At 51.8% G+C, this 25,173-nt stretch overlaps 8 protein-coding genes across 8 annotated transcripts; 2 read left to right on the top strand and 6 right to left on the bottom strand.

The window, feature by feature from the left end:
- Positions 1 to 1,448: 1,448 nt before the first annotated feature.
- Positions 1,449 to 2,105, top strand: J4E85_006828 (uncharacterized protein; the record flags this gene model as incomplete). The annotated part of the gene is made up of 2 exons (XM_051471063.1): positions 1,449 to 1,610; positions 1,734 to 2,105. The coding sequence occupies 2 exons, from the start codon at positions 1,449 to 1,451 to the stop codon at positions 2,103 to 2,105; spliced, it is 534 nt and encodes a 177-aa protein (XP_051325273.1).
- Positions 2,106 to 5,536: 3,431 nt separating this feature from the next.
- On the bottom strand, positions 5,537 to 6,007 carry J4E85_006829 (uncharacterized protein; the record flags this gene model as incomplete). Its single annotated transcript, XM_051471064.1, has 1 exon — positions 5,537 to 6,007. The coding sequence occupies one exon, from the start codon at positions 6,005 to 6,007 to the stop codon at positions 5,537 to 5,539; it is 471 nt and encodes a 156-aa protein (XP_051325274.1).
- A 1,213-nt stretch (positions 6,008 to 7,220) lies between these two features.
- Positions 7,221 to 8,864, bottom strand: J4E85_006830 (uncharacterized protein; the record flags this gene model as incomplete). Its single annotated transcript, XM_051471065.1, has 2 exons — positions 7,221 to 8,554; positions 8,777 to 8,864. 2 exons carry the CDS (start codon positions 8,862 to 8,864, stop codon positions 7,221 to 7,223), a joined length of 1,422 nt encoding a protein of 473 aa, XP_051325275.1.
- Positions 8,865 to 11,050: 2,186 nt separating this feature from the next.
- Positions 11,051 to 11,759, top strand: RPS8A (ribosomal protein S8A; the record flags this gene model as incomplete). Its single annotated transcript, XM_051471066.1, has 3 exons — positions 11,051 to 11,055; positions 11,108 to 11,176; positions 11,225 to 11,759. The coding sequence occupies 3 exons, from the start codon at positions 11,051 to 11,053 to the stop codon at positions 11,757 to 11,759; spliced, it is 609 nt and encodes a 202-aa protein (XP_051325276.1).
- Positions 11,760 to 12,494: 735 nt separating this feature from the next.
- J4E85_006832 (uncharacterized protein) lies at positions 12,495 to 14,277 on the bottom strand (the record flags this gene model as incomplete). The annotated part of the gene is made up of 4 exons (XM_051471067.1): positions 12,495 to 12,552; positions 12,603 to 13,387; positions 13,439 to 13,863; positions 13,914 to 14,277. The coding sequence occupies 4 exons, from the start codon at positions 14,275 to 14,277 to the stop codon at positions 12,495 to 12,497; spliced, it is 1,632 nt and encodes a 543-aa protein (XP_051325277.1).
- A 992-nt stretch (positions 14,278 to 15,269) lies between these two features.
- On the bottom strand, positions 15,270 to 15,900 carry J4E85_006833 (uncharacterized protein; the record flags this gene model as incomplete). Its single annotated transcript, XM_051471068.1, has 2 exons — positions 15,270 to 15,587; positions 15,643 to 15,900. 2 exons carry the CDS (start codon positions 15,898 to 15,900, stop codon positions 15,270 to 15,272), a joined length of 576 nt encoding a protein of 191 aa, XP_051325278.1.
- Positions 15,901 to 19,077: 3,177 nt separating this feature from the next.
- On the bottom strand, positions 19,078 to 22,161 carry J4E85_006834 (uncharacterized protein; the record flags this gene model as incomplete). Its single annotated transcript, XM_051471069.1, has 2 exons — positions 19,078 to 20,504; positions 20,538 to 22,161. The coding sequence occupies 2 exons, from the start codon at positions 22,159 to 22,161 to the stop codon at positions 19,078 to 19,080; spliced, it is 3,051 nt and encodes a 1,016-aa protein (XP_051325279.1).
- Positions 22,162 to 22,811: 650 nt separating this feature from the next.
- J4E85_006835 (uncharacterized protein) lies at positions 22,812 to 23,938 on the bottom strand (the record flags this gene model as incomplete). Its single annotated transcript, XM_051471070.1, has 2 exons — positions 22,812 to 23,380; positions 23,437 to 23,938. The coding sequence occupies 2 exons, from the start codon at positions 23,936 to 23,938 to the stop codon at positions 22,812 to 22,814; spliced, it is 1,071 nt and encodes a 356-aa protein (XP_051325280.1).
- Between the last annotated feature and the right edge of the window lie 1,235 nt (positions 23,939 to 25,173).

Here is a 25,173-nt window from a genome sequence, read left to right on the forward strand (position 1 = left end):
TGACCATGCAGTTTAGCATACACTGCAGGTGCACATGCAAGTGGACGCGCGCGCTGTATTGTCCTTTACCATTAGCAGGTGCATATAAGGTACATCTTACACAATTGCTCAATCAAATGTAAAGAACGCTGTCAATCCCCCAAATGTTGTTTGATACTCAACGCGCAGTGGCTGGTTCTAACTTCGAAAGCTTGTTGCGAGAGGGACGGAAAGGGGACGCCCAGGGTGCTTTTCGCGGCTATGACGTAAGCTCTCACTAGCGCCTAACAGGACAGCCCCGATGCACGCGTCCCAGCCTCCTTCTATGACCCTCATCTCAGCATCAATATACCATCCTCCTGACCACGTATTTCATCGTCTTCGCGCACGAATCCTCTGCGATCAGGGCGCAATACCGGTAATGAAGATCTCCGACTTATCAGACAGTGGCTCTTTCTCAATATCCATCCCTACTTCCGGGCGTCCGCGAGACGCGTCTGGTCCACAGGAGCAATTCGCAGAGAGTCAGCCATGTCACCATACCCATGATCATGTGTCAAGCATCAATAACTATCAGATGCCTTCGCGCGTGATCAGCAGGCGCCACTGATTTTGGGCAATATTGGATCGAGGCAACTACCGGCATGGTTAATCACCAGAGATTCGCCCTCGATATTGGAAGCCCTCTCACCAGCTGCACCCCACAATGCGCTTTCACGGAAATGTGTCATGCAGGGGCTGGCTCACATGCTGATAAACTGCGAGACGATAGAACCATATCCTTACACTCACATTGGTCTGGCTCTCAACTCATCATACGGCGCCATGTTGACTCTCCTTGCAATCGTACTGTTTGTACCGTCTATGAACGCGCTACTGCACCATCTCGCAGTCGGCACTACAAATGGGCAGGCCTTGTACTCGCTGGAGACGGACGATGAATCCAGGAAAGTGTATACGATTCAGGCCAGAGACGCGGGTGGAGCATCGCCGTCTCTGGCGCTCGACGTACGTGCATCAATCTTCAATAAGGGTCATTCCCGTTGACCTATTCGGTAGCGCTCGAAGCAGCACCTCTTCAGCAGTCGTCCGCAGGATGGAACCCTGACCCGCCACTCGATTGCGCCTACATACGAGCTCATCAGTGAAGGCACCATGGAGATACCCTCATCATGTTGGTTCTCATCATGGCATCTGCATGAAGCTTTCTGACCAATGTAGGCAACACTACGAACTTCCTGTCTCTAAAGCTAGGATCTTCCATGCACAACACTGCTATATGGGGCAGTGCTAGCACAGGAACTTGCAGTATCGTCTTTGGAGTGTCGCCAGACGGTTATGATACTATTAACTCCCAAGAGATCGCCGGAGACGTACACTCTATTGCATGGGCTCCCAACGGGCGTAACTTGCACGCATTGGACTCACACTCTTCCGGAAGTCTCTTGACGTCAATCACGAACTTCCGTATGTCCGAAGACCCGAATTTGCAGGACGTGGTGGGTATTGATGTCCTTGGTAATGTCACAAGCGCTTCACAAATCGTCGCCCATCCCAGCGAAACCTTCATGTACATCGTCACTAAGTACTCAAACGAGCTGATTGTCGTTTCTTTGGCAGGTGACACCCTCGTGAGCAATTCTACTCCTGTCCTGCGATATAGATTGCTTCCTACTTCTTTGGATGCGACACAGTTTCAGTCGTCATCTCTGGCTATTTCTGCGTCTCGAAACACATTGTGGGCACTTTCGCAGTCTCCGCTTCAAGCAGTCATTACGGCCTTTACCCTCAATGTCACAACCGGCGAGGTGGTAGATGTCGCTGCCCGTGCGAGCTGGCAGGGATTTGGCGAAGGCCAGCTCACGGCAGCGCCTTTTGATGATGGCGATGTAGTCGCTATCACAGACTCTCCGACGGCATACATCACTATACTCGGTCTCGATCAATCCACATTGCCAAGCGCCCGCATAGGCGAGGATTTTGGCCTTCACGACTATTTGTATGCCATGCAAGTTGATGAGAGGAAACGCAAAGACATACAAATGGCTGCACCGAAAATCAAGAGCTATGGTCGCGTTTTTGTTGACGATCACGTCAACTTAGGTGACTGTGCGTGGATCGATTGAAAATATCCAAGTTCCTAGCGCATTCAGTACAGGCAATGTCTTGTTCTCAGACAATGAGCCTTTGATAGCCCTGTCTCCACAAAGCCACTACCGGCCATCAGTTTTACACTCGCATCCTTTGTCTGTTACTCGAATTACATCAAGCTCTTCTGAAGTAGCGGCGGTGCGATGCGATTTCCCAGTCTGAACGGACATTACATATCTATACAACCCGTATTCAAGCACTTGAAGACTTTCTTATATGCCGTATGTTCACATAATAGCGTCATAACATCACTAATGCTTGCAGTCCTAAGCGCCGCCGCGAAGCCGAGACTGTAGCTACTCGCCGAGTACGCGCCAGAAGAGCAGCGGCTGCCGCAGCAGCTACCGTAGTGAACGCCACCAATCCGCTTCTTAGATTTCCGGGAGGTTAGTAAGATGTCTTCTACAACGCGCACGAGTGCTAACATCATGCAGAGATTAGGAACAGGATCTATCAGGCTCTCTTCGATCAATTTGTAGTGACTCATCGACCATATATGATCACGCGTAGGGGAGTAGATCCACATGGTCCCCCAACTGCTCAAATACGCAATAGCCCACGTCCACTGGTCATGAGCGCGCCCAACGGCTTCAATGTCATTCCCTGGGCAGACACTGATCCATTGCGACGCGTCAACGCAGCCACTCAAGCTGCGATACATGATGGATACTGTGCTATGAAGACAGACTTACTGGCTGTTGGGCAGATATCACGTCAGTTCATGCGTGGTAAGTCTGGTACTCGTTAATGTACGTGGATATATACTGACTTGTTATCGCAACGTTCACAGAGTACCGATCCTTCCAGCGCGCTCGCCTGCAGCCTTTTGTGACTCTTGATGAGTTCTGGAACTTTGTCAAAATATTCTACCCAAGCGAAGACCCAGCAATTGCTTTCGACTATCAAGGTCCACGCATTACGCTTGCTTTACCACGCCATTCATACCAGATGTGTGACATAATGCCAGTTTTGCGATTCTTCAACCGCGCATCGTCCCTGCAATGCAATATTTGGGGTGCTTACAAAGATGACGGGGACTGGTACAAGGTCCTTGCGCAGCCTCTTCGTCAGTATATCTTTGCACCGCGGGGAGGTGCCCTTACGATCTCGAAATTAATGTTTCGTCCGTACGGGAGGCGAAGAGTCTATGAGGGAAATCTTGATAACTACCATGATCTATGGTATTGCGCAGCTTTTAAAGTGGTCTTCGATCCCGTGTCAAGACGAGACTGGATGGACGGAAAGTTGATAAGCTTCCCCGCCCAGCCGCAACGAGCTCTCACGCGGATGAACAAAGAAAGAGCAAGGAGGCAAGATATTCTACAGTTCCTCAAGGCCGCTGGCTTGAACAATGAAGAGATCATGGCAAGATGGGACATGCGATTCACTGTACTGGAATAGCGCCAGTCATAGGCCTCGTGGCAACGCCCGTGGACATATTCACTTGCTGAATATTGGATAGTCACTCATACAACAGCCACTCTGACCTGAGCCCGGGTTATCCCGACTCATTACTAGGGGACAAGCAGTGAATAGTATGCAGCTATGGGCGTGATGGTCCGCATCTGGGCAGATATTTCACTACATGTATCCTCAAACACAGGCCATTGCTGCCTGATATGAGGGTAGTTGAATTCATTGTGACCACCTCGGCCTCATCAAAGCAGCCTTATTCCCCTACTTTCCGATCCATCTGACTATCGCACACCGAACGTTGAAACGACACCCGCGATACTCAACTCATCCATCGCGCTTAGAAGAATACGAACTCGAAGAATTCCGCTATGGTGTAAGTACAATAGCGCCTGAATTCATCGAACCAACGACTGACGGCATTGATAGCAAACGCAAGCGCCCCATTGGGCTCGCTGATACCTATATCAAGCGATCCCGCCGCACGGCGAAAGCAAAGAGGTCTGCCACGCCCACCGCGCTGGGACAGCCAATTGCGGGCAGTATCACCGAAGCAGCCAAGAGCAATGAGAGCAACAGGTTGCTGTCTCTTCCAGCAGGTAGGTCATAATATCCAAGCGCATTGTAACATACGAATCTAATAAGGTTGTAGAAATACGAAACACTATCTACAAAACTGTCACTGGGGATTTGCAGACAGAGTACGAAGCTTATAAGTGCAGCGAGATTGCCCCTCTGTTTGATCAACATACACAAGACCCAGATCGGATGGTTCGCCTCAATCTTTACCCGCCCCTGCCAAATGAAGCAGAATACGCACACTTTCGATGCTTGAAGAAGGATTGGCTCGCACTAGGCCAAACATGCCGCCAACTTCATGGGGAATTTCGCTCGCTGCAAAACAGTCTCACTCATGTTTACATTTCCGTACGATTTCTCAAAGGGTACCTTGAGACTTTCCATCACGTCCCCGACAGGACGATCCCCGACCAAAAGATCCCCACCCGACCCGCTCGTCCTCCTGCGAAGATGACGGTATTCTTCGACAAGTTTGACAAGAAGGAACAGCGTCCCTTCGATGTTCTGCCCCTTATGCGGCTGATGCATGGCTATCCCTCACTTCGATGCGACGTTTGGACATTCAATGCTGGGCGCGATAATCACTCCCCTCAACCTCACGGCGTCGAAGATCGAGACATCCATGATGCAATGTTTGCAACTCAAAACTCACTTTGGGCGCATCCTGATCCGAAATTCCTTCCAAGCCTCAATCGCATATCTTTCTCTCCTCACGGTACACTAAATATTAGTGTTCAAGACAAAGCTCTCAAGGACTGGATGAAAACTAGCAAGATGAGGCAATGGACTGGTGCTGACTGGAAACGTAAGCGTGGTAAGGGGATAGATAAGGGCGGTACGTGGCTGAAAGACAGGCAAGAGCACACGCGGAAGTACCTGGAAGCATCTGGAATGAATGTCGAGCTGTTGAAGGGGTGGAAAGTGACCGTGGGTGAAGGGGCAGGTTAGCTATATAGAGCATATCCAGCCGTTGAAGCTCATGTACGGAGTGATTGCACCTTACACAAGATAAAAACTAAACAGCTCTGCAGGCTACATTAAGCTAAAACCTTACAAAGTAGGTAACCTAACGTTAATGCAGGCTCTAGGCTATTTAGTTTATTCCTAGGTTGGCGTGACTGTTAGTTTTAGAGTATAGCTTATTATCAACGTCTTTTCTTTCCAATTCTACAACCGACACAAATTACAATCATCCATGGGCATGTAGAAGTGTTTGCGCAATCATGATATTATCGTTCTTTCATATTAATCAGATCTCTTAAGATCTCAGTCCCAATCCAGATCCCAAAACGCCTAGCTACCGAGCCAAATCCCAGTGGTATATGCGCATCCCAAAAAGTCACTTTTGTTTTCCTTTTTCCGTTTCCCAAGTATTACATCCCCACATCTTCCCCGTGTTTAGCAAGCGAGGCGTCTAGTGGATGCCGTAGGTCTGCTCGTAAGCGTTGCTAACGCTCTTGTGGTGCTCAACAACCTTGTTCTTGAGAGCCCTCCATGCCTTCTGGTAGTTCCTTGGGCCGAGCTCAGCAGCCATCTCCTTCTCTCCAGTAGCAGCGCTCTTGCGGGGTGCTTCGCTGCTCTGCCTGGGGCTGGAAGCGAGGGATGAGCTGCGAGATGCGGAGGGAGAGTTTCCAGGGCTGTAGTAGACGGCGAAAGCGGAGTTCATCTCGCGGTGGTGCTGCTTGATGGCCTTCCATGCCTTGGCGGCGTTGGTGGGGTTGCGCTGAGTGGAGGAAGGGCCCGCCATGGAGGAGTTGCGGGAGGTTTGTGTGGAGGCTGATGGGGTGGTTGCGGAGGAGCCGGTGTAGTAGGTGTTGTAGGCAGCGTTGACGCTCTCGTGGTGGGCCTTTGCGTGTGCCGCGACGGAGGAGAGGAAGTTGGTCATTTTGGTGGTGGTTGTTTGTGTTGTGGTGATGATCGATGTGAAGTAGATGTTCGAGAGTCGATCGAAGAACTGATAGTAGTAGTTGCTTTGCTTGGAGGCTGTGGTATGCTTTGCTGTGTTGATGCCTCCATCCTCACGTACCCACCCATCCCTTTATACTCCCCCAGCCCATCCCCAGAAACTTCTCTATGACACCCGCCAAGCATCACCGGTCACGCCCTGGGACCAAACCTTTGCCAAAATTTTACTCAGCACACTCTGCGCACGCCCTGCACATGTCGACGAAACGATCGTGAGATTTGAGGCCATGCGGCCGTCTGATTGGCTACGGGCTGACAAACCCACTGAATTCTTGTCAACGAACACCTTCACAGGGCGTGAGAGGGTCCGTGCCATCATCATCATGACAATGAGGTGCCCACGCCCTACCCTGGTGCGTCTTTTCCGATGGCGCGCCGGAGCGTTTCCCGTCGGCGGCTAATTTTGGCAAGGCGCATGTGTGTGTAAAGGCGCGGTGACGAGTTTTCGGTCGTGTCCGTTAGCTGCTAGAAGACTGCCTTTGGAGGTATGGCGGGGAAAATCTCTGTTATTGGCTGCCACGCTTCGTCGCACCACGGCGTGTACCTGATCCACGCAGGCCCTTTCCCGCCCCCAAGTTGCCCGTCGGATGCCAAGTTTGCTTCGGTCCTTTTAGTCTAGACGCTGCTGTTGCACTGGGAGTGGATGTTTGTACGTAAAGACCGTGTTTTACCTTGAGCGCATGTCCGTTAACTGTTAGAGAAATGCCTTTGGAGGTTTGGCGACGAGAATTTTTTGTTCGGTGAGCGCTGGGGCGCGTGACGACGGTGTGGATAGGGGGTGTGGTGTGACAGCAAGTGAGTGATTTTTTTCGCAAGCTCACGATCGTGCTGCCAGATCTTTCTCGATGCCACGAAGGGGTCATCTGACGACTATCGTGACTCCGAGTTTCGCGGTGTGCCAACCCTACAGCGCCGCCCGCCAGCGTCTACCACTCAGCTCTTTCGTCATCAGCATGGAGCCATCGCAATCGCCAGCCTGAAGAATAGACACATTTGTTCACAAGAATGGCCAAGATCTATCCGCGCGCAATTGTGGTTTAGGTCAACATCCCAATTCAAACGCCGCTGGATGCATTGAGAGATCTATCGCGCGAAGATCTACAGGTTCAATCTATGCGAATACACCAACCCTTTCATAGTCGGACTGCAAGATACCCCGTACCCCACCATATCAGCAACAGGAAGCTTCCCAGCCAATTTTCTGGTATCGCACTACTAGTTCGTGTCGCTCCCGCGATGATCGGTTCTCCTGTGGGGTAGGCATAGCCGTTGCCAGTCGACTGCCCGTGGACATTCCCGCCATCTCCATCCGACCCTGTCCCGAGCGCATCTGGCCCCTTGGTCAATGTGACGACTGTCGTGACCGGTTGAAGACTCATTGTAGTGCCCTGGACGACTACAGCAGTTCCGCTATGCTCGAGGCTCAACGTTGTGCCGTCAACTGTAACGGGGACGCCTCCAGGCACCAAAGTCGTGCCAGGACTTATCACAATGTAGCCAGCGCGATTCGGCGTATACACATGATCTTTGAAGGTCAAGGCAGCCGCGACTGTGGACGTATACACGTCACCAAACATTGGAGTGATACTGGATGTTTCGCCGTTGATGATGAGTGCCGTCCCGGAAGGTGCAAGAATGAGTGTTGTCCCGGATATAGTCAGGGGCTCACCGCCAGGAGAAAGAGTTTGGTCTGCAATGACGTATTCTGTCTGCGCGTTGGGCGCAATGACTTCGGTACCGATGGTGAGTATTGGTGGAAGTAGGACCGGTGGTTGCGACATGGGCGCGTCTGTGATAGCAGGTTGAAAAGGTTGCAGTGAGATGACAGTAGTCCCCACGACAATCTTGGTCTTGCCTTCTGAGGTCTCTACCACAATAGGTGTGTCCCCAACGGTAACGATCTGACCAGGTGTAAGAGTAAAAGAACTTCCTATCACGAAGTCACCATGGCTTGGAGCTTGGCCAATAACAATGTCAGATATCCCAGCTGATATCGTTACCTGCGGAGGGTCTGCTGTTGCCGCTTGTGTCTGTTCTTCTTGTATAGTGGAGCCATGTTGCTCTCCGACTGGGTTATCCAGCCACCCTGTAGCAGGTATCTCAAACACTGGCGAGCATCCTCGACACGGCCGCGTAGAACTGAAGTTTGGCTCGCTGATTTCGTGATGCCCATCCGGATCTCCGATTTGTGTCGCGGCAGGCGGAATTGGTTTCAACCCTTCAACTGTTGACAGCATTGGCGGCGTCCCTGTGGCATTTCCTTGAGACGTGGTCAACACAGTCGTCACATCCGTCGGCGGTCCGTCGGTGGGAATGAGCAATGGGTTCGAAATCGGCAATGGTGCAGTCGGTATGGCTCCAGGCGGGGCTAGCGTTGAGGGTATGAAGTTTGGCTCCGAGAGCGAAGCACTGTGAATGAGTTCAGATCGCTGCGAAGGTATCGCGTTGGAGGGAGGTGTTGGGTCTACTGGAGGCGCAAGATATGTGGGTGCACCAATATTGGAGTCTATTAGACACGACATGTCAGATCAGCCATCGAACTTTGGGCTAGTCAGCGCCACTCACTTGGTTCCGCTGTCACAGAGTACTGGACTCCCGAGGCAGAATTTGACCCATAGTCGGCTAGCTCTGTATGAAAGTCAGCGCGAAAGATTCTAGTGTCCTATGACGGCCAACACCTGATGCATACCCGCCTGTGCTAGTGCGGATGTAACGCCTAGCCAAGTCGCACATAGGCACAAGACATGACACAACCGAAGGTTGGCACCGGAGTACATGATGAAGATGGCTTCAAATACAGAGTATTCTCAAAGAGCCATGATGTGGAAGTGGTTACTGCGAAGAACAGAGGATACAGTCTTACGTTACACCCTGGTGACAACCCTTCTCAATACACCTAATGCAGGATCTCAGCAAGCAATCAAAGGTAATGAATCAAAATCTCCGCGTCCTACATATACCAAGGAGATGGCCGGTGACTGAGATAGAGACTAGGACTGTGGTACACAACATCTACTTAGATTGCTATTGATTAGACTTTCTTGGATTCTGGGGTTACGATTGTGCCGATTGGAAACGCCCGAATGCGGAGATGGCTTTACCCGGAGCGGGAACGCAACCTTATACGTCGGCTGGATGTTTACCAAAGACTGGTTCCTTCCAGGTACCTTAGCGAGCCGCAACCCCTGTACCATACCCGGGCTGCCTGCGAAAGTGACGAGGTTATTGTGAACGGACGAGTCAAAACCGCGCAGGTTTCTGATAGAAGTGTTTAACCAGGTCGAACGACTTCTAGAACAGGGTTTGAGGAGAAATGCCATGTGCCCGAGCAGCACACTAATGCGCATGATGTGTTGGTCATCTCCAGCGTTTTCGTCAGCTCATCGCAACTTAGCGTGACATTGGCTGAGCTTGATCGTCGTAGTTCTGTCACACAGTCGTAGTACAAGCTTGAGATCTCAATACAAAATTGTTGTACATGCATTTTCGATGACGCAAGCGAAGTTAGCTGTTGAACACTCGAACGCTATTGCTAACTTCCAAAATGTAAAGGTGACTTGTCGACCCAACATGCAGGTTGCGGAGGACCCGTCCAAACCGCTCGTCGCGGGTGGCGTATGTGACATTCAGCCGGGCCCATTCAGGCGATGAACCTTCGATGCAAGGTTGAACGCACGTGGTGAGGACATGTATGGTGTTTCCAGGTGCTCGCTAGAAACGTCCCTCGATGTCGCACCAGGGTCATTCGACACGCGTTCACTTTCCTGCTGATCGCATCTTTTTGGGCACGGAAGAGTCTTTGTAGTGTAGTGTTGATAACCTGATCACGCAGCTGCTTTCACGGGTGATAGCGGGAGGTTCATGCGTGTAGCCGGTGCGTGCTTCGCTCGCTGCGAGCTACACAAGGGACCGGACTTTTATGTGTTGGCCGAAGGAAGATCTTTGAGCTGCTTTCGACGTTAAACGACTAACATAATCAGAGACCAACGCAAAAGGCCGGCTGAAGAGGATCAAACGATAGACATTGTTGTCACAAGCACTTGTGGCCGCGAGATCGTCATCATAGCATACTGTTGCTGTCAACGCTGGTTCTCGCAAAAAGACCAGCAGATCCTAGGGCTTTTGGTTCCCTACTGCCGATCCAATACAATGACAGGATCAGCAGCATCTGTGGACGTTGAGGAAGACACAATCTTGGCGAACCATGTGTAGCTAGCAGCTGCAGAGATGGCGGAGGGGCATGTTGCAGCGCTCGAAGAAGGAGGAACATCGATTTCGTGACAGATAAGCGGCTTTTCAAAAGACGACAAATCTTCTGATGACCATCTGTGGCTGACGTTCCCATGCTGTCCACAGGTGTGGTGATTAACGGCTTTGCGTGGTGTTCCGTTCCTGGTCGTCTCATCTTTCGGTCGGGGGTTGAAAGCGCTAGCGGTAATCGATCTCCAGCAGCGCAGGCTGTGTTTCTGACCATCTCGCATAACCTTGGAAGTGATGTGCACTTGAGACGTTCGTTGAGATGTTCTGGTGATGGCAGGAGCGATGGGGCGGCGGAGGACTCGCTTACTGCTAGCGTATCTTGGCACCAACGCAGCTGCGAAAATGAGTTTCGTGAATTTCCTCTTCGACTTCTGACAAGCGCCAACTAACCCCAACGACAACACAGATTGCACCAGGAGACCCGACATCAGGTACGCTATACACAACGTCCTCTACTCGATTATACGGAGCCGTTCAGCATTGCGACATCGACGCTGCCCCGCGAATGTTCCGCCGCCGTCAGCCTCCGCTAATGGATTGTATGGTCGCACGCGAGTCGCTCGATATCTACACTCCCACAGCAGGCAGTACAAGGCGGAGGACGTCTCGGGCAGCTGGAACAATGCTGCGGCTTCGTCGACTTGCAACTGAGAGCAAAGGCTAATTTGATTGTGGACACAGCGTCTTCTGAACAACCGCAATCATGGGGTATCTATCCTTCCCTCACCCCCACTCCGCTGCAGCCACTAACACTCGCCAGTATCTCACGAGACTCTCGCCACAAGCGTTCCGCGTCCGGTGCGAAGCGCGCATACTACCGCAAGAAGAGGTATGCATAACCCGATCGCTTCTCTAGTCATGTCTAACATGGCTTCAGGGCTTTCGAGAAGGGCCGCCAGCCTGCCAATACCCGTATTGGCACAAAGCGTGTTCATCTTGTCCGCACTCGTGGCGGCAACCGCAAGTTCCGTGCTCTTCGTCTCGAAGCCGGCAACTTCTCCTGGGGCTCCGAGGGCATCGCCAAGAAGACCCGTGTCATCGGTGTCGTCTACCACCCCTCCAACAACGAGCTCGTCCGTACCAACACCCTGACCCGCTCCGCTATCGTCCAGATCGATGCCGCTCCCTTCCGACAATGGTACGAGGCCCACTACGGCTCTTCGCTCGGCCGCAGGAGGCAGGCCAAGGCCGGTGAGAAGGAGGAGGACAAGAAGAAGTCCAACTCGGTCTCCAAGAAGCAGGCCGACCGCTTGAAGAACGGAGGAAAGATCGAGAACGCTGTTGAGAAGCAGTTCGAGGCCGGTCGTCTGTACGCCGCTGTCTCTTCCCGTCCCGGCCAGAGCGGTCGCTGCGACGGCTACGTCCTCGAGGGCGAGGAGCTTGCTTTCTACCAGCGTCTGCTCAGGAAGTAAGGGTGATATTTGGGGCTTCTTCGGTGCATTGGTCAGGTCAAAATGGGTGTTTAGTCATGTATCTGGTCTGCATAGTCGCGGGACACTGAATGCACTCGGCATGATAACGCCACTTCTCTAGATACCACGAGACTACGAATCATGGGTTTCAAATGTTCATGTGAACGTTCTTTTCTTTCAAGTTCTTGTCCGCAGACCTTATTGTTTCCATTGCGCCTCATCGTCGACCCAACATGATCAAGACTCTTCCCCGCTACGGAATAATCAGACGTCGTTAACTCATTCAAGGCATATTGCTATCGCAGTGGTACCGTGTATATCACAAGTAAGACATCCGATGATGTGGCTGGGGCCGACTGTGCGTGTGTTCCTCATATACTATTCGAGCAATGGCCTTTCACATGTCACCCCCTCTTCCACTCTAGACTAATCGCTGTTCTTCCTAAGCGCATCTTTACCGTCCATGCACTGTACATCCGAGCGTCTGAATCATACCTCGGCACACGCCCGTCTACAGTTTCGAGGCCGCAACCGGGGAGCCGACCTGTGGTAGCCGCGTTAGCTTACGTTCACATGCTTAGGTGATACGATGTGCAAGCAGGGTAGTGGTAGTGATTTTGAGGATTATGAACTTCATTGGTTTTGGGTACAGACTCTTCGGGTCTGGACACTGGTATAAGGTTACAGGATATAGCAATAGATGTAAGGAAAGTGCAAGGTATCGCAAAGTGTAGACTACAACTTGGCGGCTCCCTTGGGCGCACCTACGTTTGTGATCTCGTTGTAGAGTAGTCTGGGACGTTGTTAGCATGTATCGTTAAGGAAAGATGGGGTTGGACTTACGATGTCAAGAACTCGGCGTAGTCCTCTCCAGTGACCTGTCCCTCAAAGTACTTGGCCGCAAGATGGAACTTGTTGCCCTTTGGTGCCTTGTCGCTGAGTGCCTTGGCCTGCTCGTGCAGAAGCTTGAGCGCGTAGTCCTTGGTCACCTTCTTGCCCTCGGCAGTCTCGACGTTGTGCCTGGTCCATTGCCATAGTTGACTTCTTGAGACCTCGGCTGTAGCAGCGTCCTCCATGAGGTAGTTGATGGGTACACAGCCGACACCACGGACCCAGGCCTCCATATAGCTGAGACCAATGTCGAGGTTCTTGCGGATGCCGTCCTCGGTGACCTTGCCGGGCACGTTCATGTTGAGGAGGTCGTTGGCGGTGATGTGGACGTCTTCGCGGCGGACGTGCATCTGGTTGGGGGTAGGCATGTGCTCGTTGAAGACTTCGCTCGCGATAGCCGCAAGGGCTGGGTGAGCTACCCATGTACCGTCGTGGCCAGCGCGTGCCTCGCGGAGCTTGTCGGCGCGCACCTTGGCCATGGCAGCATCGTTCGCTTTCGGGTCCGTCTTGATGGGGATCTGGGCAGCCATGCCGCCCATGGCGTGAACGCCACGCCTGTGGCAAGTCTTGATGAGAAGCTTGACGTAGGCGTCCATGAAGGGAGAGGTCATGGTGACGGAGTCGCGGTCGGGGAGGACGAAGTTGGGGTTCTGGCGGAAGCGCTTGATGGTGCTGAAGATGTAATCCCAACGACCGCAGTTGAGACCCGAGGAGTGGTCGCGGAGCTCGTAGATGATCTATGTAGCAGTCAGTATAATCCATTTGTGTTGATCGTATGCTCAACGTACCTCATCCATCTCGAAAGCGGCGGTGATGGTCTCGATCAAGACGGTACCACGAATGGTTCCGCGCCTCATGCCAATGTAGTCCTGCGCCAGGTTGAATGCATCGTTCCACAGCCTAGCCTCAAGATGCGACTCCATCTTGGGCAGGTAGAAGTATGGTCCCGCTCCGCGCTTAACGAGCTCGTGTGCGTTGTGGAAGAAATACAGTCCAAAGTCGAACAGCCCACCAGAGATGGGCTCTCCATCAACGGTGAAGTGCTTCTCCTCGAGATGCCATCCTCTCGCGCGAGCAATGAGTGTGGGGAGTGTTCGGTCGGTGCGGAGCTTGTACTCTTTCTCGCCTTGCTTGAAGTCGACTTGCTTGCGGATGGCGTCGTAGAGGTTGAGTTGACCGTTGATCATGTTGTCCCATGTTGGTGCAGATGAGTCTGGTGGAGGTTAGCTATTATCCCTTCCACATCAAGGATTGAATACATACCCTCAAAATCGGCCATGTATGTCCAGACGTTCGAATTCAGGGCGTTGACTACCATCTTGCGATCTGTCGGGCCCGTGATCTCGACGCGCCTGTCAACGAGACCTGGCGCGGGTGGTGCGCCCTTCCAAGCATCGTTCTCACGGATGTGCCTGGTCTCTGGGAGGAAGTCGAGAAGATTTCCCTTGTCGAGCTCAGCTTGTCGGATTACTCGTCGCTGAAGCAGCGCCTTCCGGCGCTCATTGAATGTGCGGTGGAGAAGCGCAAGGAAGACACAGGCGTCCTTGCTGAGGATGTGACGGTTCTGGTCGTTGAGGTCGCCGAGGATGTTGACCTCCCGCAGGATACTATCGGCGCTAGCTGCCATTGTGAAAGATGTAAATGTCTGATACAATTGATGGATATGTTCAAGTACTCAAGGTACGAAGGGAGGAATGCAATGGGGTATGCAGCGTGCGGAGAGGGCAGGGCGGTCGGCAGATGATATATTCATGATACAGACGTCACCCATCTTGACGTCTGGGCCGAGGATCTTCTGGGTCGGCAGACTGATGCAGGCTAGTCGGCTGGCCGTGAATGGTAAACGCCAGGCCCACGTTCGGGGGAGGGGAGCTCCAAGCTTGTGACGGTGCCAAGTCCGGAGCTGAGATGCGGGGATAACCCAGCCCGTTAGCACTAACTCGCCCGATCAGCACAGCAAACCCTGAGCAACAGTGGGCTAGAAGACGAGTAGACGCGAATTATCGCTGCGCAGTATCGCCGTAGTAATGATTTTCAGAGGGATTCGTGGATATCTGGGGCTGCTGACGGAGTGCGCCGGCAACTGACGGAAGTCGCGATGCTGATGCGTGATAGCAAGCGCGTCCCCGATAGCTTCGCCGGCCACTTCCGATGGCGCGTACAACGAAGAGTGCGCATTCTGACCACGGCACTTCTACGAGATCCTGCAGTCGCGCAACGTTCTTATGATTCTCAGTCATGTCCAGCAGCAATGAGCGATGTCGATCACCGAGCGAAGACGTCAACCGATCGTCATCCTTCCACGGCGAGCAGCACGGGAATAAGGTCACCATGATGCATCGTAAGGCCATGCAAAGCACAAACTGTAGCTGTGTCGCCTGAGAACATGCGACGATATCTTACCACGCTATCCCGCATCTACGAGTGAAGAGGTTACCATACCCTTACACGCACGACTTGGGGGCGAAGTTGAGGTTTGTAAGCATGTTGAGGTTTGGATTGGCATTTCATCTCGCGGACGGCTCTTTAGCATACTTTGACTAATCCATTGCACAGGTATACTAGCTACGGGAATCCTGTCACCTCTATCATCCCTTCCAAGCTCTCATCTCCCAACCTCTATAGCTTCTTTGGGGTAATCGCAAAAGGTTTCGCCTCGCCCTTCAAGCCAAAGCTGCAGACTCCACTTCCACCACATGAACCAGCGAGGTTCTGGCCGCCCGTGAAGTAACCTTCCGCTTCGTACGTCGCCGTGTATTGCGCACCCTGGTACTTGACGTCGGCTACGTGGGTAAACTTCAGGGTGAAGTCGCGAGTTCCGAAACCATCACTTCCCTCCAGGACATTCATGACCCAATAGCCATCGGATGTGCCATCGCACGGCCAAGTCCGGTCTAGGGGATTCTCGCCCTTAGTATACCATTGCGCTTTGCAATTCTAGGGACACGTCAGCAAATGTACTGGAGTAAGAGACAGGAAAGTTGAGACGTACGAGTCCTTGACTTCCAGCTGGCGCGGTGACGGTGGTATTATCGAATTCTGCAGGACCAAGATCGATCACGTTGGGGTCTGTCACGTCGGCTGTGATGGAAGCCCATGGGTAGCTACCAGGGCGTCCCGACGGCGTGTAGACATTCACCCTGGTGATTTGCCAGTCCTGAAGCGCACTCTGACGGGCCGCCAGAGGTGATGCAGTGGCTGAAGACGTGATTGCCAGAATGGCAGCGAAAGCGGTTTGTGTGAAGTGCATGATGAAGATTGGTTCGAAGTACTTGTTGGTACCTTAGGGATGGGATCTTCTTTCACCGACAAGCTCTCCACTCTTATATATGACTCTAGGCGTCCAATACGAACATCGTCATCATCGTACATCCGCCTTCCCGAACAGGTACCCACGATCCTGCCTTGATGAAGAGCTTCAGACGGCACGTTGCATTAGTCACCCCACAGTCAGGCACCCCGGGCCTAATTATAGCAGGATCGACGTCAGCGTACTTGCACACTTACCACTTTACGATGCTACGTTGCGGATGCTCGTACGATACTTCTGGAAAAACTTCATCGCATACATATTGGTGCGACAAGCACGACGCCTCTTTTGTATGAACGATCATGAATTCGCGCATCTCGGTACTACGGCTGCAAGTCTTACATGACGAGAACATGGTCTTACAGAATCATGAAGAGGCAACGGCAGTATTTATACGATACTGTTCCGCCGTTCTCTCGACAGCTTACATATTGCGTACTTGCCCTTCAACCAATGGGAGCCGACAACACAGTCAACATCAGCGCGGAGTAGCGTGTACAGCGCAGACAATAGAAGTGAGGTGTTCGATTCGCGAGAGAAGTAAGATTATACCAAAAGCTGATAAAAACGCTCAAACTAACGTAACGTCCAAGACATCCATACACGCGCTGCAAAACCCGTTCGCCAACTTCCTACGACAGGACTATGGCTTCTGTTGTACATGTTCACTGACAAGATCACTCCATCATGCTTTGCTACTACTGCGAGCTACCACTCATCGCACGAAATCTTTTGAACTCAAGGTATTCATTGTACTCCTCCTGCAGCTGCCTTTTGGCATCAATCTGCTGGCGTATTCGCCTTCGTCGAACCGCGATTGCGCAATCTAATGGCGAGAGATTAGCTTCGTTGCTGAATTGTGGTCAAAAGAAACTTGAGTTTGGCTAACATTCGAGAGGCTGGCATAGCCACTCGCGTATCCTCGGTGAGGCGATGAGTAGACCAATCAGGATGCCGGCTACCGCTACCACGACACTCACTAGGGTGAAGATGTCTTGTCGCGACCATCCAATTTGCGCTGGGCCGGAAGTAGTGGAGCGTTGATAATATGTAAAGTCCACGTTACGATTGGGTGGTATTGGGAAGGCTTCAATAAGAGTTGGACGAAGACTCGCGACTACAGCAAGGAGAAACATATTCGCAATCTGTAGTCACACGTGCGCCAAGATGCTTGCTTGATATAGCGGTCGGGACGAAAAGGAGAAACGGTTCTATCGTCCCGCGATATACTATCTACTGGGCCTTCGCGTAGCACGTGAGCTGGCCTGGCGCGCACTCGAAGGCCCACAACAAGCGAACGACTATGCCAAATTAGTGCAAGCGGATTACACCTTCGACACCTAGAAGTGTACATAGCGTCAAGATTGTACCAATTTCTGTTTTGATTTCAACGTCGACTTCAGGGCCTGTACAAATTCCCCCTCAAATGGGGTGTCTTGATGGTTGGCCATCTTTTCAATCGACACAGGTTGCTCACATCTCTACACCGCCATCTCAGAATTCTTGTGAACGCCTTACAAGACACCAAGAGTGCAGGGACAGCGCTTGGACACCAAGGGGAATGGTTATGTAAGCTCAGGACACTCAGTCTAGGGAATTTGATACGTCCTTGGGTAGTTGTTTCGTCTTGGAATATTATATATCTCGACTAAGCCCCTAGACAACAAAAGGCCTCTCTAGTATCCACGACATCGCCCATCATATGTATGCATCCTTGCCGCAGCTCGTCGACAGCCCCCGATCTCTAGAATCCATCTTGCAGCATTGTTTTCTCGTCCAAAAGCGCCGCTCTTCACTGCAAGTTTGAAAGTCAGAAGCCGCCCCTCCGCGTCTTTAGCAACTCGGTGTACTGATCCTGCAGCTGCAGATGAACCTTTTTGTGATCTTTCCTCTTCCAGTTCTTGATAGTCGATGGTCGATGTCTCGGCAGAGCAGCTTTCGAATGTTCTTTGTCTGGTAATGGTGAGTCTCTGAACTGCCCTACTCTGCAGGAGGGGTATGCTTACCAAGCACCCCGCGTTTGAGCCAATAGATGGGTCTGCACAGCCACACCCGGGTTTTAGGCGACGCGATGAGTACGCCTACCAATCCGATAATGACAGTGACAATTGCAACACACACACCCACCAGGGTAAGCACGTCTTGTTTTGACCAGGGCTGGCCATCGATAGAAGTGACAGTCGCATTGGTGGGTCTTCCAACAAGCGAGCGAATTGGAACGGCGAAAGCGTAGACGGGGATTGGGGCGAATAGGATCAAAACGAGCTTAGAAGCCTGCATGATGCGGGGGCCACAGTGGGGGGTAGTAATGAGGAGATGCTAGCTGGTCTGATGTATCCATTATCTTGGGGTATCGCTCAGACCTTGAACTGCGTCTGCAAAAGGAGGCTATGCAAAAGCCCCACGCCAACCTAGGGAGCAACTGAAAAGCTGGAGCCTACACTAGCGCTGGGTCAGAATTTAAGCGGACCTATCCCAGCGATGTTAAACTTCATACCTCCACCCGACCGGTGAACAGCGCCTAAATATGGGGCTCACCGGAGTCGTCTCACCATGTGGTCTTGTGTACCTAGGTAGAAAATCAGCACAATCAGTATGAAGATAGCCATAAAGTAAGATCGACGCATAGTTAATAGTGTCCAGGTATTGCTGAACCACAATTGCTACCAAATATTTGTATCCATCCGAGTATCCCTTGGCCGATAAATACATCATTCGGTGTAAAACCCAAGCACCCCTGCTGGGGGTACAGTCCTTTGAGCAGAATCCTAAACCAATCAGCGTCGCGCAATGCTGCCAATCAAGGAGACAGAGTGATGCAGGCTACATGATCGACACTTAAACAGTTCTGTAGGCTACATTATAATAAGACAAGCAAAATAGAAGATCTAGTAGCAACGTATACTCTGGAGTCTTTAGCGTTTTCCATGTATGAAGAGGTAGTATGATCGTGGCGAACTCTGGCTACATACTAAATGCAGCTGGTCGCTTGTGTCGTATCTATCTCAAGCTGTTTCGTATTTGTTACGTCGTTGACCTTCTGCGCACTGACTGATAACGCTTCATGAACAGGGGTCATACAACGCCACTTGGGCAAACATCTAACGGAATTGGGCGTCAATCTATACAGAACGAAGGCAGCTTCGACTCATAGTCCAGCATGTTCCATGCAGGCTTCTCGAGCTCTTCCTCCAAACATCTCAAACACAAATGCTCTGGTCCAAGAACGCCAAAGTTATAACCTCCAGTCTGACCCCGTGACAGAATACTCACTGCAGCCAGTCGCGCAGCCCAATTCCCATGCGCTCTAAAAACGCCAACGCCATTAGGCTCATCCAGCAACTCTTCCCAGCTATCGATGGATGTGTAGTCAACGTCGCAATCTTGGCTATGATCCCCTTTGCAAGACGTCATTGGTTTAAACCGGAGCATATCCCGAAAATCGACGTCGAGAATGTTGATGTCGCCGACCCAAACACCGCGGTCGTGGATAGATATGACGGCTTCTACTGCGTGAGCATCATGGTCTATCATGCGCGTGTCTTCGGTCGCGAGGGGGACTGTCCAGTCGGTGAAGGATAGGTGTAATGAGGTTGCACCAAAGTTGTTTTCGCGTTTGAAGTCGTATGGCTCGTGTGATACCAGCTCATAGTTGTTGCTGAGTTCGCGTATTCGTGGCTCGACAGGTGAGACGAGTATCGAAATGCCTTGGCGGCCAATGTTACCCGTGATACTTCTCATTTCGTGGTCTGCTACTGAAACGAATGGGTCGGATAGCACAACTGCCGGTACGTAAATTGTATCTTCTGAGCATAAAGCAAATGCATGGCTGAAGTCCTCGGGAACGAGATCGACCACCCCCGAGTCAAGCAGAGCTATACAGCCGAACGACTCATTCCGGTCGGGTAGCGGAGCTCGTAACGAAGTGAAAAGTGGCATTCCATCAAACCGGAGATCTGAGTTGTTGCCCTGAATCTTCCATCTGTCGAACAAACATTTGAACCACGCAGCATCCGATAGATGCAGGGTTATCAGTTTCAACGAGATTGTAGCATGGACGAGGTCGGTGTACACGTATGAAGCTGACTCCAGAGCATACAGCGATTTGCTGAAGCCAAGATCAAACTTGTGGAAGCCCAAGAACAATGACACCCCCGGGGCTCGGAGAGAGCTGTACATCGATTCTTCTTCATTGAGGTGTATCAAAGAACACATGTAATCTCTCAATCGGGCTGATTGCATTTTCGCTTCTTTGAAATTTTCTACCGAGATCGAGAGAGTGTCTATTTTCATGGTCTCGAGTCTTGCCTCTTCTTGATAAGACCGTAATGGATCGCGTCCTCTACGCGTTACACTACGCGCCTCGCTCTGGAGAAACAGGCCCAGACGCGAATCACCGAGAATAGCGTCGAAGCCGATCTCTACTTTGGCTTTCTTGGACTGGCGACACTCATCTTCATGGCGACGCGCGATGGTCGAATAGTTTGGTTGGTAGGGTAGTGGCGGATCCGCCCATCTGAAGTGAGTAGTATTCCCATCGAAGTCTGGCCGGGTTGCATAACGGATGCACAGCTCACCTCGACCGGCGATGAAATTTACTCTGTCTTCTAGAAACTTCGGATCGACGATATTCGGGCAGATCCATGTCGTATGACTGTCCGATTCGGCCTTCTGTACCGTGGCAAGTTCGTAGTAGTCGATTGCTCCAGCAAAGTGTCTATTTGAAGCGTCGTGAGCGTAGCAGATGATTGCGTCGCTTCCGTCTAGTTTCAGCTTCTCCGCTACGGCACGAAGGTAAGCAATGCCGGAGTCAGCGTCGAGCTTTTCTTGAAGTCCACACACTACTAGGGTATTGAGTAGACCAAAGAATGGCGAAGGGGTAAGCTCTTGATCAGACAAGAAGAACTTTGCTCTCCTGGTCCCGTGTTTCAACAATGTCTCGTTACGTTTGCGATCTTGATCGTTCGTAGTTAGAAGCTGACTTGCTGCCACTACAAAAGGTAGGAGCCATCCGAATTCAGAGGATTTGCCTTCTTTCACGTCTTCTTCCGACATTCCCAGTCGAGACCACAGGAGAATGAACCATTCCGCTACTCTTGTATAGTCCCGTGGACTGACCCTCCATCTCCCAAGCAGACCCCCGAAGGCGACGACCTGTAGTTGACGAAAGGTCACTCTCGAACTTTCCTGGTTGCTGCTGACTACCACAGGGGCGCCATAATATTGTAGGTGTGATAGTGCTAGTGACCATTGCACACCTTCTCCTTCCGAAGATCTCCGGTTATGCTCTACACCAACAGTGCCTACTCCAGAGGAAGGGACGAGTTTATCTTTAAACTCAACTTTCTTGGGTTCAGGTGTGAACACGATTAGATCTGGGTAGAGGTGCCACGCAGAAAACGCGACGAATACCGATCCATCGATGATGTCCTGTGGTTTACCGGACAGAAATTGCTCGACAGCCAGCATTGATCGCTTCCACACGTTCATGACTTGGTCGTAGGTTGAAGGACCCCCGGGAATTGGAGTATTGATGTTTTTAACAATGAGCGACAGTTGACGTTGCGCAAATTGTTTCGATTTGTCCGCTCTGCGAAGCCAGGCTCTTGCACTACTGTCCCACAAAGCAAGGTCTTTTCTGGTGATGTCTTGGCATGCACCAAGGAGCGAAGTGGCAGACACGTTGCCGTTGCTTTTGAGTCCTTCTTCGATCTCGATCTTTCTTGCTGCAACTATCTCTACCCATATTGCTGTAGCTACTTTCGCGTCCCAAGCGCGAGCCAATAGGCAACTGAGGAGATACACGCCCAGAGCCGGTATCCCAGATGTTGCCGCAGCCCAGAGAGTCGTAACATCTGCTCCAACATATGGCTCGAACGGTCCATGCTGACCAGCGCCGATGTCGTTGACTCCGGAGGCATTCATGATCTCCGACATTCGCCGCCCGTATGCAGATATCAGCTTTGGCGTGGATGGCACAACATCTTCGAACAAAGCCCCTAGCCGACGTGCTGTCTTATGGGAAGGGCCTTCTTCAGCCTCAACTCGTCTTCTGCTAGAAAGGCCGGAAGCAATACCACTAAACTCGATTGGCGCTTCCATTTTGACGAGGGAGAAATCGAACTTGATATTTGCTAGCGCAGCATAGTTCTCGTTGGTCGCAGAGAAGACGGACATTAGTTTGGAGGGGAGGCCCGACATCACGAGCACATCTCCGGGCCCCAAGTTGTAGTGGAGGGCTCTCGAAGAAGCTCAAGTGGAAAATCAAGCGGAAGTAATCTCGAAAGATTGAGATGGATGCGCCTCGCCAGCTGGGACGATAGGACTGATAAGAGACACAGCCTACAGTATGGGGCTGAGGGCTGGCATGGCGTTAAATTGCAGGACGTCTGTCACTGGCTGTGGTAGGAAGCTGAATGAGGGGTAAATCCACAAGCCACATCAAACCAGGGGAAGATCACGCAGCCCTAGCCATCAACAGCAGGTACAAGAAACAAGTGTTCAAGAAGTCTACACTGCGTTAAGATTTTACCAAACTCTATTTGATACTGATGCAGACTGCAGGGTGTTTGTAGCTTTTTTTGAATGTGGTGAAGCGATCTAGGCAGGTAGCGGATTTCGCACGTCGAAGGTTTCGAGAACATGATAAGCTGTCGCTTTGCGGCATATGCGATCACCAGGTAGGTAATGACAAGGCTTCGAGAGAAGAAAGCGACACGCATATGTGCAAGCTTGCATTAACAAAAGACGAGGTAGAGCTAATGGACGGTGTAGAAGTGCGGTGGTATTGGTGAACGGAAACGTAAGTGTTTCACTGTAGCTGCTCCATCTGATCGACGCAAATGTCCAGTCTACAAGTTTGCGCGGTCGATACGCTTGCCGCTTTCGTCAAATCGAATCTGCTTCCCGCTGACGAGTGCCTCCTGCAACCAAGCTCCGATCTGCACAGCCTTGACAGCGTTCTGGAACTCCAATGGTACAGGGGTGTTATCCAAGCACGCCGCGGTGAACTCATTCGCCTCCTTGACGAAGCCAGGCTCGAATCGACCCCAGTAGTCGCTGGGTACCTCTCGGGTGATGCCGGCCTTTGAGTAGTAGTTGACGAGGTTCTTCTGGGGGTTGAGGTTGACGGTCAGCTTTCCCTCGGTACCGATAATCTCGGTAACATCCTCTTGACCGTGCGTCATCATGCGAGAGGCGTAGTAGTGTGCGATTCTGCCGTCCCAGAACTCAACGATACCAACAGCGTTGTCATAGTCCTTGTGTTGCTTGAGGCCTGGCAGGATGGCGACAACACCGTTCGCGGAGATGGACTTGGGTACCACGTTGGAGCCGAAGTACCATAGAGTTAGATCGATGTCGTGCACGGACATGTCGACGAATACACCGCCAGACCATGCAGCGTACTGAACGAAGAAGTCTGGGCGAGATGATCAGTATATGGCTTATCTAGATGTGAAGTATGTCATTTCGTACCTGGGTCGGGGTGTTGCCTATCACAAGTCTGTGATCGAACAACTGTGGGTCTGCCAATAGCACCTTCCTCAATCTTTTTCGCGACGTCTTGGTAACTGTCATCGAAGCGCCGTGAGAACCCGCACATGACCTTGAGGTGCGGCTTCTTCGCAGCTGCATCGACGACATCTTGGCAGATCTGAACGCTGGTGGAGAGAGGCTTCTCGCAAAGGACGTGTAGGTCCTTCTCGATAGCTTGGAGAGTCTCCTCGGCATGTACCGAGGTTGCAGTGCCGATCACTACAGCTTCGAGACCCTTATGCGCGAGCATCTTCCTGTAGTCGTTGTAGAGTGTCACGCCGTATGGCTCGAGGTGCTCTTTGCCCCATTTGAGCTCTTGTTGATCTGGAGAGAATGCGGCGACAAGCTCAGCGCGGGGGGTCTTGTTCAAGATGTTCAAAGCGTGCCGGGCGCCCATGCGGCCGAGACCGGCAACAGCGACTTGCAGTCTGTGAGGAGCCATCTTGAAGCGATTAGAAAATGAGCAAAGATCTTGATATTTGAGATAGCAAGAAAGAGAGAGGTAGTCGAATGGAGTGAGCGCGGAGTGAGCGCTGTGAGGAAGACATTTTATACGAATTGTGGGCAGATCACTAATTCTCGTGCCTTTCGGAGGAGGTTTTCGTAGGTGTTTTGTCCATCTTCGGCTCGGCCTCTGATTGGTTAGACAGCGTTCCTATGAAGTTCGGAGGAGGTTTTCGCAATGCAATGCACGCCAGTGTGGGGAACATGCGGGCGGCGTGCTTCAAATGGGTGCCAGCAAGACTGTGCGGGGCTCGGAGGAGGTTTTGGAGCGTAAAATACGCCAGCGTCAAGGCGAAGATCCGGCAACAAGACCGTGCACGAAGAAGGTGCAGCGATGGCAAATAACCCCGCGACGGCAATTTCTTCCGCCCAGCACCTTCTCATCACCAAAGGCCGCACTTGCTTCGGCACGAGACTCCAGGCTCATGTCTCCACGTCGCGACCCCGGATAAACCGTGTTTGACGTTCGCCGCCCGCTGTTAGCTTACTGCGTAGATAACATCGGCTTCTCATAGTCGCTTCAAACTTGGCAATGGAGAGAGAGGCCACGAATGGGAATGATAGAATACTCTAGTAATACAGTGGGTAGACTTCTGAAAATGCAACACTGCACCCGACTGTGAACCAACCTTGGAACACTCAAGACCGTGCTGCCTCGAGCCTCTCGACACCCGTCATCTCAGCGAGCCTCGTACCGTCAATCGCTCATAGTGTACATGATCATACTGTTCATGCGACGGTGTCTGTTCGCCATCGCTAGCTGTGCGCGCCCAGGTACTGGCGGATTGCAACGGTGTGAAGGCATGGCCATACGTCGGATAGTTGAAATTTATCAGTTCTGAGTAAAAGTCTCCATGTCAGCTTCGCCGTCTTTTGAAGTGGGAGTGCAGCATGAGAACGCACCATCTGGGGTAGAACTGCGACGGGATCCGCTGCGCGACTTCCTCCGCTTCGACCACGCTAGCGAAGAGGCGATTCCCAAAAGGGCTACAATCACGCCAACAACACCTATGATCGCTTCTGTGGACAATTGCTTGTCTCTAGGCTTACTATCGATAGTTGCTGTATCTTCTTGGTAGAGACTTGTGTGTGGTCGATTCGGGGCAGCCTGGACAGTAACGATAAGGGCGAAAGTGCTTGCAAGAGTGTGGAAAAACATTTGTACCCGGTGTT

Source organism: Alternaria conjuncta, assembly GCF_024043145.1.
Source record: "Alternaria conjuncta strain BMP 0040 chromosome Unknown scaffold_9, whole genome shotgun sequence".
NCBI classification, from domain to species: Eukaryota; Fungi; Ascomycota; class Dothideomycetes; order Pleosporales; family Pleosporaceae; genus Alternaria; species Alternaria conjuncta.